The following is a 13784-nucleotide window of genomic DNA, read 5'->3' as shown; positions in this document are numbered from 1 at the left end:
GATAAATGTAGAGGTCTCCTGTGATTCAGGTATGAAACCATATAGGAGTCACACTCCAGCTGCCAGTTGTTTAAAGACTATATCAGCTAATTCTGTTTTCCCCTCCAACAGGACAGTATGCTTTTTGTTGATAATAGTAATTGTCTTTATATCACCACTTTTTATTGAAGGTCCTTGTGCTAGGTATTATACTAGGTACTTTATATTCATCATTGAATATAAATTTAATTCTTGTGTCAGTACAAATATTATTCGCTTTTTTTGGAGAGGAACTTGAGGCACAGAGATTTTAAGAACTTCGCCCAACATCAGGTAGCTAAGTGGCAGAGCAGTAATCTGAGCCCAGGTCTCTGACTCCAAAGTCTGTATTCTTGCCCCTGCAGTATCCTGCTGTTGATGTGGAGTGGCGGAATTCAGATATAGATCCATATTTAAGATGATACATTTTGACACATGTGTGTGTATATATATATAAAAACTGAATCATTTTGCTGTACACCTGAAGCTAATACAATATTGTAAATAAAATATAGTTCAATTAAAAAAATTTTTTTTAATGCTCCCTCATACTATCTGGACAGCAACGAAAATTGCTTTGTTTCTGAGTGGAGGGAGAGAGAAGGGGGAGGGGAAAACCCACCCCTAAGAATCAGGAACTCCAAGCTTGTCTCACATAGGTTTGCAGACTGAATTTATATTTCTTGAGTGATATGAAAACTCTCAAGCTGGGAATTTATTTTAAATAATCTTGAATTGGTAGTGCCTCCAGCTACCTGGCAGAAGCAAACACAAGTTTCGTTAAGAGGAACCCACCTTCAGCCCAGATGTTAAAGAATTTTCATAGATAATGTTCCAAGGAAAATGGGCAGCTCATAAACAAAAGTCTCAAATCACACAAGGAAACAAGGCACTTTAAAAAGAGATGGCAAAAACAACTGACAGCATTTTAAACCTCCAAAGATTTAAAATTTAAAAATTATCATAGCTCTAAAGTGAATGTTTTTGTTTTAAAAATTAAAAAGGTGAGTATATTTATGATGATTGAAATGTAAAATTCAGCATTTCAAAATTCTTGCTTTAACAGCAGATTAAACACAGCTGAAGAGAGAATTAGAGAATTACTCAGAATAGAGAGAGTGAGACACAGGAAAGTGTGAGGAGGTCTAATGGGCATAAAAGAAAACCGGGAGGAAAGGAGAAATGATGGCTGAAAATTCTCCAGAACCATTGAAAGCTATCAATCCATACGTTCAAGAAGTACAGCAAATCGCAAGCAGGATAAATAAAATTAATTCAGGCTAGACAGTCAGAATGAGACTGCTGAACGCTAAAGCTGAAGAGAAGCTCTTAAGTGGCTAGAGAGAAAAGCAGATTGTCTTTAAAGAGGAATAGTTCAACTGGTGGCTAACTTAGAAACAGGAACCGTGGAAGCCAGAAGTCATTTGAATGGTATCTTCAGTGTGTAGAGGAAAAAACCTTTCAACATAGAATTCTATACCCTGTAAAAATGTCTTCCAGGAACAAGGGTAAAATAAAGACAGTTTTTAGACTAGCAAAACTCAGAAAGCATATCACTGGTAGAACCGTACCAAAGGAAATTCTAGAATGTACTTCAAGTAGGAGGAAAGTGATTCCAGATGGTAGTTTGGAGGTGGAACAGGGGATGAAGAGCAAAGAAAAGTGGTAAATATTTAGTCTAAATAACATTGTCTGAATTTAAATGTGTGTGTGTGTGTATATGCATACATGTATACGTATGCATGTATGATGGTAATTACAATGCTTAATGTTATCTGAGCTAGAATTAAAGTCCATAACAATGATAAGATGGAGGGGTTGCTTATAATTTAAGTAGTCTAACGTGCAAGTATTATATAGGAGGAAGGTAAAGATAACAGACTGTAAGTTAAGTATTTATAGTAAAAATTTCAGGGTCTAAACCTCGGGACTAGAAACAAACCATGCAACCTGCAAATAGGTAGCGGGGGGAAGTTGGGGGGAAAGACAGCAAGAAGGGAAAGAAAAGAAAAATGGAAAAGATGGGACTTTTTTACAGAATAGCTTTGTGAAGGGGACAAAGCTTCTCAGAGACCAAAATTCCATGTAATAAAACTCTGAGCCACTTATTGGATTTCCAGTCCATCTAAATGATGCGCGTCATTGATGGCAAAGCAGCATGTAATAGTAGAACAGTAGAGAATTAGACCTGGCACACGAGTGGCATGTCCTAACAAAAAACCTTGAGTTACCAAGGTGCTTTTGTTAGAATTGCAATGAAATTAGGGAGACACCAATAATCTAAAAGTCCCTGGACTAAAGAAAGCAAGTAGTAGGCATTGATATTTTATATTCAAATTGAAGTAACTTCAGTGTCACTTATATGGAGTCTCCAATTGTTGACTGGTTGATTTGGCTTTAACGCCCGTGACACAACATAACGGAGCTTGGCACCAGTAATGTTTCTCAGCAAGATACTGAAATGCACCCTGTTCAAATCCCTAACTGTCCCTTGACTGGGCAGGAGAGGTGCTGCCAGACTGTGTATACAAGGGTTAACTCGCTTGGGAGAAACCAAGAGGAATGCTAAGGGATCAAGACATGACATGCTGCCCATTGTTTGTAGCTCCAGGATCAAAATATACAATTATACATGCCAAATAAATTCTAAACCTGTAAGGTAGGAAAAGAGGGGTGGCTCTGACTACAGGTGCCAGAAGCATTAAATAACCTTCCCAGACAAGGTGCACCACTGTTGTCTTGAATGCTGCAGGGTCCCCCCCGGTCTGGCATTTTCCCCCATGCTAGACAATGTGCATTCACTGCAGGAGTCTCTGTTAAGCCTCTGTCTCCCAGACCTGCTGGCTCCTGGTGCCCAGCCCTGACACAGAGGTGCCTTTGTGAGTGTAATTACCTTCCCCTGTATTAGAAATAGTCTGTTTCAAGCTGTATTTGCAGGTACAGCTAGAGTAAGCAGGAATTAGCATGTGAAAAGACCTGCCCTGGCCCTGACTTCTTTATCAACCACCATCCTTCAGGATGGTTTTTTTCCCTCAGATTGATTGGGCAGGTGTGATACCAACCAAGATGAAGAGCTTGAAAAGAAGGAAAAAGACACTGGAGATAGCAGTGTATGTGTGTAAGACACAAATCCTGTTGTGTTTTATCTTTTGACAATTTCATGCCAGACAGAGCTGCCGGAGTAAGCTTGGGTGGATGATTCCAGCAACTTAAGAATTGATTAAAGCTCCTTTGGGCTTTCACCATAGTGTCCACATCCAAAAAAGCATGGGAAGTAAAACAGATATTTCCTTTGCCATGGCGATACAGTGGCCAGCGTCTCTAAACATGTCTAATTGGCCTGTGTGCACCATGGACCACTGAAGTTAAATGAAGTTCCTAGACGTTAACTAGAATGGTGACAGAGAGACTTTGGAGGGATATGGAATTGGAACAGAGCCAGAGTTGATAATTAAACTAGATCTGAGTTTTGATTCTAGTTTATTCACATATAGGTCTCCCCTGAGATGCCTTTTATTGTTCCTGTCTGTTATTAGTGGGCCTTTTATTAAAAAGGAAAAGAATAATAATTTCCCCTTTTTGGAGAAAGAGTGCTTTAACGAAGAGTAAGAGATCAGATGATTGCATTTTTCATTTATTAATTTCCCCCAAGTGATTTTACTGTGTGTACAAAGGAACTTCAGGGCCAACCAGGGAATGTCCAAGGGCAGGGCTGCCTAGAGCAGGGAAATGTGGGGATTTTTCTTAAGGGGAGGAACATTTAAAGATTTATTTTAGGTGGTACACACTTTGTCATTTATTAATTTTTTAATGGCCAAAGTACTTCTTTTTGTGTTGCTGACGCAGGCTCTTGGGCAGCATGGAATGTTCCCCTTTATTATAAAGTTGCCTGTTCAGAATGGCTGATCACTTGGTAAAAATGGTACGTGGGGCAAGTAGAATTCAAGTCAAACAGGTTTATGTTTTGATGTAGGACTGGAGGATGGGTGTTCACTGAGAAGTGAAGGATTTATCAAGGAATCTGGGGAACATTCTCGCTGTTGGAACTTCAAATGCCTTTCTCACATCCTGTCTCCCTTTTCATTGTGCCAAACTGGCACCTGCCTTTGTGCCTTAGGCCTGGAGGAAGTCGGGGGGCGGGGGAGGAGGGGGGGAGGAGACCAGGAAAATTTAATAAGCCTGTGCCTTTTTCTTCAACCCTTTGCAAAGTTAGCTTTCCTTGGGAACTGGGCTTTGATGCCTGGGGTGTGAGAGACACCTCATGACTCAGGAGAAGTGATGTGCTGCCGGGAGATGCCTGAGCAGGTGCTGGGCTGTGGGAGGATGCAGGCTCCGGGAGAGGCAGGGACCACAGACCTCCTCATCCCCACCGGCCCTCACGCTTGTCCTGGACTTGAACTTTACATGGGACTTTGATAATTATTTCCTCATGTAGTCCTAAACCTCTGTCCCCCTCCCTGCCCCGAAGAAGGCACCCTTTGGCCATTTTGACAGGAGAGGAAGGTTCAGAGCTCTGTTTCCCCCAGTGCTCTCTCATTACACAGCCACACAGCCATAGAGGGGAGGGTACCTCTCTCAGGTCCCAGGGCTGCTTCATACCTTGCTCAGTGGAAATTAGAGTTTCTAAATGTTTTCACTTGCTGGCTAGATGGTCCTGCCTCTGTGAAGCAGAGATGGTGGCCATTCCACAAGGTAACTTTCTTCCTTCACTTTCCCTTTCCTTCCTGTTTTTCAGATAATCAGAAACCTGAAACGTCTTACAGAGTCTCACCTTGGCTCCAGCATGCGTAAATTATTTAAGCACATTGTCTGATCCCTGGTAGGAAAAATGCAGCATATTTCTGACCATTTTTCCTTTAGTGTTTCACAGTGTAGCTCCGCCTTTTCCTTAGATGTGGTCTTTCTTTGTTTGTTGGTTCATCTGTGTTTTGATCAAGTCATTTTTCTTCGTAGTCATCTGGAACTGTTTTCAGACATCTCTTAAAGCATATCACACCTCTTATTAGGCTCCTATTCTCACACTGATACATGATTTACTGTCATGATTTCGGGAAAGCAGAGTTCCTTCTTGGGAGAACCCAGCTGCTGCTTCACTTGGCCTTACTCTTCTTGTGTCACAGGGATGTTTCTAATTTCAGATCACATATCAGTGTATCCCAAAGCCTCTCATTTCTCTCTTTAGTTGTGGTGTTTTCTGTGGGAGTTGGCAAAGCCAAATCAGTGACACCAGGAACATGTCTTAGGCCCTAACAGCCCAAGATTTTGTTGTTTTCTAAATTAAATCAGGCAGTAGTTTCTGGCTCCTGGTTGCCTACACTCTGAAATAGGCAACACTGACGTAGGCAGATATACAGCACTGAGAAAGTGTAGACAGTGTGGAGCCATGTGGAATCTACTCCTTGTCTATCTTCTACTTACTTGGAAAGGGTGGTGTTTGGGTTGAAATGAATGAAGAGGAGGTATTTAAGAGGTTGATGTGCCTAGCTTAGCAGTCATCAAAGACGATGTAGAGTGATAGGTGTGCCTTGATTGACCAGATGAATGGGGCATCGAGTAGCTTTACCTGAGAGGAATCAGGCTGACCAGGAGAGGAAAATGGGAAAGTGAAGTCATTACAAAGCTTTGACGAGGGTGACAATACTGGGCCTAATCCACAGGACAGCCAAGACCGTGATGATGGTGGAGTTTTTAAAACAGCATATAGGAAAGAAATTTAGGCAGTATGGCTGAGGAGATGTTAGACCATACCGCCCCCTCACCCTCCCACAAAAAAGAAAACCAAAAAACTGGATAGCATGAATTTAAGGAGAAGAAAAGCATAACTGAACCACAGAAGCATGACCCCGACTATGGAACGGTTGATAATATTACTGTTGAAGGCGATGCTCCAAAACATATATGGTGGTTGCAGTGTTTATCTCTTGCTGGTGAAAATTAAGGGCAAATTAAATTTTTAATACTTTAAATTAAGGGCAATTTAAATTTTTAATACTTTACTTTGTCTGTGATAGGCACTTACTATTTTCTAATCGGGGGGAAAAACATGTTAAAGGGAAAATATTACCAGCAAAAAAAGAAAAAAAAAATGAGCAGAGCATCTAGACTGAAGTTCTATAGATGCAGAAATTTGGGAGATGAGGTCCGTAGTAAAAACTAATAGATTTAGTTAAAAGCAGGATTCGTGTGAGGAGGAATTTTATCATCCTAAAAATTACTGCAAAGTGATTTGTTTAGTAAGTCAGTAATATGGCAATTTTTTTTTACTATATTGAAGGAGCCAGACATGAAGAAGATTTAACTGATCTTAATATGAGTTGGTCATTTGGTGTTTAATTTGAATATCTCCTGGACAGACTCTGCATGTGAGCAAATAGCGAACAGAACTTATGGGAAGGTTTGTAGGCAAAATAAGGAAAAGGAAGTGAAAATAGACAAACAAATGAGTGATAGTATTACCCTTACACAGTAACTCCCTGGATTATAACTTTTTGAAAAGCTAATCATCAGGAAAGGATTGGACGCTACATGGATACTGGTGTTATACTGTACTTTTTCCCCTTGAAAAAACTGGGAGAGGTGGAAAAAACTTGAGCCTCCTGAGTTTTGGACCTGTCTCTGGCACTGCCTCCAAGGAGGTCCCTTAAGCAAGCCAACAGCAAGGCCCTTAATAAACCTGCGATTGATAGGTTAACTGTCCTGAGCACCAATTTGCACATGTATAAAATGAGGAATTTGGGTGTGGTGAATTTTGTAGTTCTTCTTTTCAGTTACGCATTTAACAGTTTGGGTGTTAACAGAAGTGTGGGCTGATTGGCCATACGTGATGGGGGATCTGTACTCAAAGTGGCCAGAGGCAGCTTAACACATCCATGGGTGAGTTGACTGAAGAACAGCCAACATGACAGAATCCAGATTCCAAGCATTTGTTCTGGTTGGAAGGATGGGCCAAACTAGGATGAAGTTTAATAGGATTAAACACAAAGCCCTGCTTATGTTACTTGTTTAGGACAACTAATTAAGTTACAGTAGACCTAGGTTAATAGCGGTTCATATGAAAAAGACTAAGGGCTTTATTACCCACAAGCTCAGTGTGAGTCAGGAGTGTAATGCGGGTGTCCGAAAAGCAAAGGCTGCAGTAACAGATGTGTAGTGTTAAGGAACTTTGACAGATTGGGGGCTGGCATCAGGCAAATACCCAAGAGCCAACATCACTAGACCTCAATAAATGTCACTGGGCTTGGCTAGATCTGTGGAATCTGGATGGATTCATTATTTTCCTTGAAGAATCTCTAAATTTGATGAAAATTTTTAGGCATTAGAAATCTGTGAAAGAAATGGTATTAAATCATTAAGTGTTGAAAAGGGGGGCTTCTGAAGGTAGGTGGGTTTAGCCTACCTAAAACACAGTATATGTCTTGTGGTTTTCATTAGAATTTTATATCATATTTCTGGGCATGCATCAATTTTCAAGCCCTCCCCATGGCATTATTTTGGCACCAGAAATTATTTGGTGAAGACTTTGCCTTAGTTGCTAATTGTTCTACACAGAGCTCTTAAATATATAGGAATTATTATAAACATTTTAAGGCTTTAGGACAGGCATTTATCAATGTTTCATAAACCCTGGGGCAGTCGGGCTAAGTATATGAATAAATTGGGGGAATCCATGAACCCCTTGAAAAGGTGTCTAATTTTTTACATATGTGTAATTTTTTCTGGGAAAGAGTCCAGCATTTTCACCAGAGTCTCAAACAATATGAAAAACAAACCCCTTCCCCTACCACCTTTATAATTTGTCCACTTCCTAGTGTGTAAACACAGAGGTATCTTGGTTGTTGTTGCCCATCTTCTCAGAACAGATCCTCCTTGAAATGCCAGTGACCTGCCATCAATTAGGGATTTAAAAGGATGTGGCAGGCAGAGTTCCGAAAATGTTTTCATCGAAATCTTACCATTAGAATAAACGAGAACTCTCCCCTCTCGCTTATACCACACAGTAAAATGTTTTATTTTAAAATACAAGATTCAGATTTATTACTTGCAGAATTTGGGTTATATATATTTTTTTCTGTTCCCCTTTCAACTTGTTAAGTACAAATTTGGTCTTCTCCAGGAATATTTTGTTCTGAGGGAAGTTCCAAAGAAGCTTGATCTTCTGAATGGGATATGTGTTTCATGTGGTTTTTCTTCCTTTTCAAACGTACAGGGTGCCAAAGCGTGCTTTCTGCGGGACATTCCTTTCTCGGCCATCTACTTCCCATGCTATGCTCATGTGAAGGCTTCCCTTGCAAATGAAGATGGGCAGATTAGCCCCGGAAGCCTGCTCTTCGCTGGCGCCATAGCCGGTGAGTGTCCTCAGAGCTCTGTTCCCCCTGTGCCACTGCACTGGAATTTTTGCTTATCGTTGTCGACAGGGTACATGTGAGATGGCTTTAGATTGCTTTGAAGAGCTACTAAAATGAAAGGGAAAGAAATGAATCTCACTTCTGGCAGGTTAGACTATTAGACAAGCTTAATTTCTCAACTCCAAAAAAAGCTCGTTAAAAATTGGTGCATTTGTAGTATTGTTGGATTCCAGTTCAGGTTCCATGTCATTTCATAGTTTCACTTCATGGTGTAAGAACAAGAACTGTTCAGTCAGAAGTTTTTAAAAATGTTAATACTTGTGCCTTAAAGGTGTCTAACCAAAATAGTACATAAAACTTGTCCAGAATTTAAGCAGTAGTTATTGTCATTGAGAGGAAAGAAATGTAATAGAACTAGAAACAGCTTGGGTCTATTAGATACCTGATTCCTGCTAGCTGTGTAAGGTTGTAAGATTCGGGGTGGGGGGTGTATTGAATCTCAGAGAGAAACGACTGTCTTCTATAGTGCTACAGTGAAAGTATCAACAGAAGAAAATAGATGCAGACGTTGGCTTCTACATTCCCAGTGTAAATCCTTAGAGGAAATTTGATTATAGCCCCAGCAGGAATGAGTTCATTCTTTGATGCTTCTCCTTGTTTAGAGACCCTAAAGGCTAGAACAGTCTGGATTAGCTCTCCAGGTGGTGACAAACATTTAATGAGTTAACAGACCCTAAGGCAGTCATGGGGTGCCTGGGTCCAGACAATTTTGATACAGGTGTTTTTCTCATCAGACATGTGGCTTGAGCCTCTTGAGAACTACCCCCTGCTTTGAGAAGTTGTTTGCTGTTTTGTGAGCCCCGCGTCCTGCCTGTAGCCTGGGGAGCCCTGGAGGCGGGAACCCATGGAGCTCCTCTGTAATTCTTGGTGAATCCCTTTTCTTCAAAGGTGGTGATGTTGGTGTATGAGGCAGGGCTGTGCTCTCCTGGCTGCTCAGGGAGCCTCGTATGAGTAGCAGTGAGACCACCCTACCTCAGTCAGAAAAGCATGATCTCAAGACTCAACCATAGAATTCCCTGTTTTAATCCCAGTTTGGCCATTGACTCACTCACTGTGTCCTTTATATGTCATTCACAGATGTATAAACGATAATATCTTTTGAATCAAAAGGGTATAATACAACTTATTTCCAGTCATTTACTTGAAATAAGGTAGGACCTACTGGGGAGAACTAACATACCACTGAGTAGTATGTGACCTCGGGCAGGTTACTTCAGCTCCCCGGGCTTGGTTTCCTCAGCCATAAAGGGAGATGGTAATTGTACTGACTGGAGAGAGTGGTTGTGAGGCTCTAATGAGAGCACCCACGTGGAGGACTTAGCCTGTAGCCTGGCGGAGAGTAAATACTCAGTACATGTTAGCCATCATTATGTGGAATCCGAGAGAATCTGTCTGTAACTCACTCCAAAACTCAATTGTAACGTCAGAAGATAAAGCTCAAAGTCTAGGACATTCTCCAAGCTTTGTTTTCTTTGAACCACGAAAATATTGCCTTTAACTCTTCCCTTGGAGAAGATAGCTACCCAGACATAATTTTTGTCTCTGGGTACAAGTTTTCTTGGGTGATCCGTGCTGTCAGAACTGTAGAAATTATGAGTGGATTTTTTTTCTCTTTTAAAGTTTATTGTCTTCTATGTTTTGTAGGATTATGAAAATATTGACCATTGTAAAATATTTGGAAAGTATCAGAACACGTAAATAAGATAACAGTATCCATTATTCCATGACTCTAAGAAAATCACCATTTAATATTTTTGCTAATTTTTCCCCCCCCCTTGGACGGTTTTTAACAGAACTGTGATCACATTTTGGGTATGTGGTTTTCACTTAGTATCGTTTCTGAAGCATTGTTCACCATCACTGCAAAATGGTTCATGGCATGTGCTGTGGGGTCAGACTATCCGGGTTCAAATTCCAGTTTCCCTGCTGAGAACTGTATGACCTGAATGAGTTACTTAATGCCTCTCGGCTTGTTTCTCCACCTCTGTATGGAAATAAGAATAGTCTTAGTCTTGTAAGATTATTATGAGGATCAAGTGAATTAATGGATATAAAGATCCAGGAAAGCACCCGGCACATAATAAGTATTTTTAAATGTTCAATAATAATATTAATTTTCTTATGTCATTTAAAACTTTGTAAACAAGATTTTTAATTTGCTGCATACTTACATCATCTTCAATCTTAGAAAACAAACTTTTTTTTCAAAAAAAATTTAAATACATGGTATTGTTAAAAAATATCTTTGTGAATAAGGCCTGTCCCCCTATTCTGGATTGTTTTCTTGGGAGAAATAAATTCTCTGAAGTGAGTTTGCTGGTTAAAAAAAAAAAAAAAATTTATGATTGTTTTTAAGGCATTGCCATGTCCTTCTTGAAAGTTTGAACTGCTTTACATCCCCATTCTGCTGTTATTTTAGCCCTCTAGCCATCCTGTTGTCTTTCAGAGTCGTTTTCCACATACCTTCTGTATTAGTTATTTGTTGCCACAGAACAGGTTACCCCAAACTTAGCAGCTTCAAACAACAAATGTTTATTATCCCAGTTTCTGTGGGTTGGGAGCAGCTTATCTGGGGACCTGTAGCTTGAGTCTGTCATGAGGTTGCTGTCAAGACATCAGCCAGGGCTCTAGAAGGCCTGACTGGGGTCGGAGGACGCACTTTCAAGATGGCTCAGTCGCACGCATGGCATTGGCAGGACGCACAGCATTGGCAGGACTGTCAGTTCCTTGCCACAGGGCCTCTCCATAGGTCCTTGGGTGTCCTCATGACACAGCGGCTGGCTTCCCCCAGAGCAAGACCAGAGAGAGAGGGAGGAGGGAGAGGGAGGGACAGGGCAGGAGAAGTTGGGGGAGGAAGGTGAGAAGAAGAGGAGGCAAATAGAAGCTGCAGTGTCTTTATGAGCAAGCCTTGTAAGTCGCACTCCTTCGTTTCCACACCGTCCTATTAGTCCTACTGATCAGCCCTCCGTAACGTGCATGAAGACGATGCGGAGGCAGAGGTGTGAACACCAGCAGGTGAAGATCACTGAGGCCCCTTTGGGAGCGAACTGCCACGCTGACTATAGAACGTTTACTTTCATTTATTGCCCATCTTCCCCTTCCCTGTAAGACAGGATAATATAAGACAGACTTTGTCATTGGATTTTTCTTGAAAGGATAGATAAGCCACAAAGCTTGGTGGTCTTTATCTTCCACAAACCTGAATAAACTATGTAATGAGAACTAAGCTACTTTCTTAATTTCATAACAGATATCAGAAGCCAATGGCAACTGTCATAACCTCTATTCTCATTAAAGTTAGGGATGTTTCTGTTATCCAGTTTTTTAGCCGTATTTGGAGGTTCCAGTCAATGTGGTAAATATGAAAAGGAAGTAAGAGGCATAAATATTAGAAAAGAAGAAATGAATCTATCGTTATTTGAAAATGATTGTTTACCTGAAAATCCAAATTAAAATGCCTAAAAATGTATCAGAATTAATAAGGAAGATTAGTAATGTTTTTTTTTTTTAGTAAGATAAACATAAAAATGTATATCCAGTGATAAGCAGTTAACTGATGTCCTGGGAGGAAGCAGGGCCACCATCTGCTGAGTGTAGAGCCTTGCAGGTGTGCTCAGCCAGGGAGCTGAATTCAGTATGGAAGGGGCAGAGGACTGTGGCCAGAAGTGTGCCCAGTGCAACACCATCAAGAAGGGCAGTGAGCACAAAATGCACCACACGTGTGTGGGCTGTTGGTTGCAAGCCAGATCAGACCCCCATGTTCCTCTTGTGGATACCAGGGGAAGAAAGGCATTTCCTCAGGAGAGGACACAGTGATGGGGTGGGTATGCACAGAAGCCCAGGAAGTAGGTCCAAGGGCCAGAGTGATCTTTGTTGTCATTAAGAGAAAGGAAAAAAGCTGATCTCAAAATAAGCTACGAGGAACAGTAATTGACTTAACTAACTTATTATAAGAAATGTCTTAATGCTATTTTTATACGTTATATAAAATACACATTTTAATATAAAATATGATTTTTATATTTTATATTTCAGTTTATCTCTTACACAGGATACTTTTGTTGTTGTTGTTGTTGTTGTTGTTGTTGTTGTTGTACGCGGGCCTCTCACTGCTGTGGCCTCTCCCGTTGCGGAGCACAGGCTCCAGACGGGCGGGCTCAGCGGCCATAGCTCACGGGCCCAGCCGCTCCGCGGCATGTGGGATCTTCCCAGACCGGGGCACGAACCCGTGTCCCCTGCATCGGCAGGCGGACTCTCAACCCCTGCGCCACCAGGGAAGCCCAGGATACGTATATTTTTTGTTGAACGATACTATTATACGTAAGATGGATCTGGGTTCAGTGAACATGATTTTCCCTTTTATGTTTTGACAGGAATTTCAGTTATTCAGTAAGTATTACCTTACTTTCTCCAAAAATTTGATTTGATTTAAAGTTAGATTGCTTTAGTAATATACAGCTTTTTAACAGGTGGTTGTTAGTATCTTAAAACATAGAGAATATTAAATTTTTTTAGGTCTACGTATCTAGTGATAAACTGGGAAGATCTTTAGATACTGGGAACATCTCCATGAATTCACAGGATCGAGTTAAGACCAACAGATATTTGAATTTATGTTCATTAGCCGAAGTGCCTCATGTGTCAGAAGGTGAGGGTTGAAGCAAGGGGCCTGAAATTAAGGAATCAAATTCTGACTCACTCTAATTGTTACTTTTTTGATTAATGAAGGGCAATGCAATATGGTGTATGGATAATATCAAATGAAGGATATCTAATACTTCTCAAATGTTATAGAGTAACCGCTCATCCCAGATGATCTTGTCAGAATGGTGAGGTAGAGGAACAAGTCAGACTGCAGTGATGGTCGTGTGATCTTGTGTTTGAATTAATTAGCTTTGAATTAATTAGCTTTAGACTAAGTAGTAATTCAGGAATATCTTTTTTTTTTTTTTTGCGGTACGCATGCCTCTCACTGTTGTGGCCTCTCCCGTTGTGGAGCACAGGCTCCGGACGTGCAGGCTCAGCGGCCATGGCTCACAGACCCAGCCGCTCCGTGGCATGTGGGATCCTCCCGGACCGGGGCACGAACCCGTGTCCCCTGCATCGGCAGGCGGACTCTCAACCCCTGCGCCACCAGGGAAGCCCCAGGAATATCTTTAAAAGAGTTATGTGTGTGACTGATGATGATGCTTTTACAAATGTATTAGAAGAATTAAGTTAGGAGAAAAGTACCACTGGCACATAATTATATAAAATGTAACAATTTTTTAATTATGTGGACATAAAGCTTAAGATAATTTAAAAGCAATTCTTCGATCCTTAAAAAAAAAAAGAGTAATGGAGAGGTTGGATCAAGGTAAT

At 40.9% G+C, this 13784-nt stretch overlaps 1 protein-coding gene across 5 annotated transcripts in view; it reads left to right on the top strand.

The window, feature by feature from the left end:
* The window catches only part of SLC25A13 (solute carrier family 25 member 13), a 244604-nt gene that overhangs the window by 182138 nt on the left and 48682 nt on the right, over positions 1-13784 (top strand). For all 5 annotated transcript variants that reach the window (XR_016394318.1, XM_022586487.2, XM_022586453.2 and 2 more), the window contains one exon: positions 8225-8363. Coding sequence is in view for 4 of the 5 variants with exons in the window: in XM_022586487.2 (XP_022442195.1) it covers positions 8225-8363 (139 nt within the window). In the remaining variant the exon portion in view is untranslated. The remainder of the gene's footprint in view (positions 1-8224; positions 8364-13784) is intronic.

This window comes from Delphinapterus leucas, chromosome 9 (assembly GCF_059928025.1).
Source record: "Delphinapterus leucas isolate spDelLeu-1000000601 "Yukka" chromosome 9, BTC_Dleu_Yukka2, whole genome shotgun sequence".
NCBI lineage: Eukaryota > Metazoa > Chordata > Mammalia > Artiodactyla > Monodontidae > Delphinapterus > Delphinapterus leucas.
This window is presented reverse-complemented; position numbering and strand designations above follow the sequence as displayed.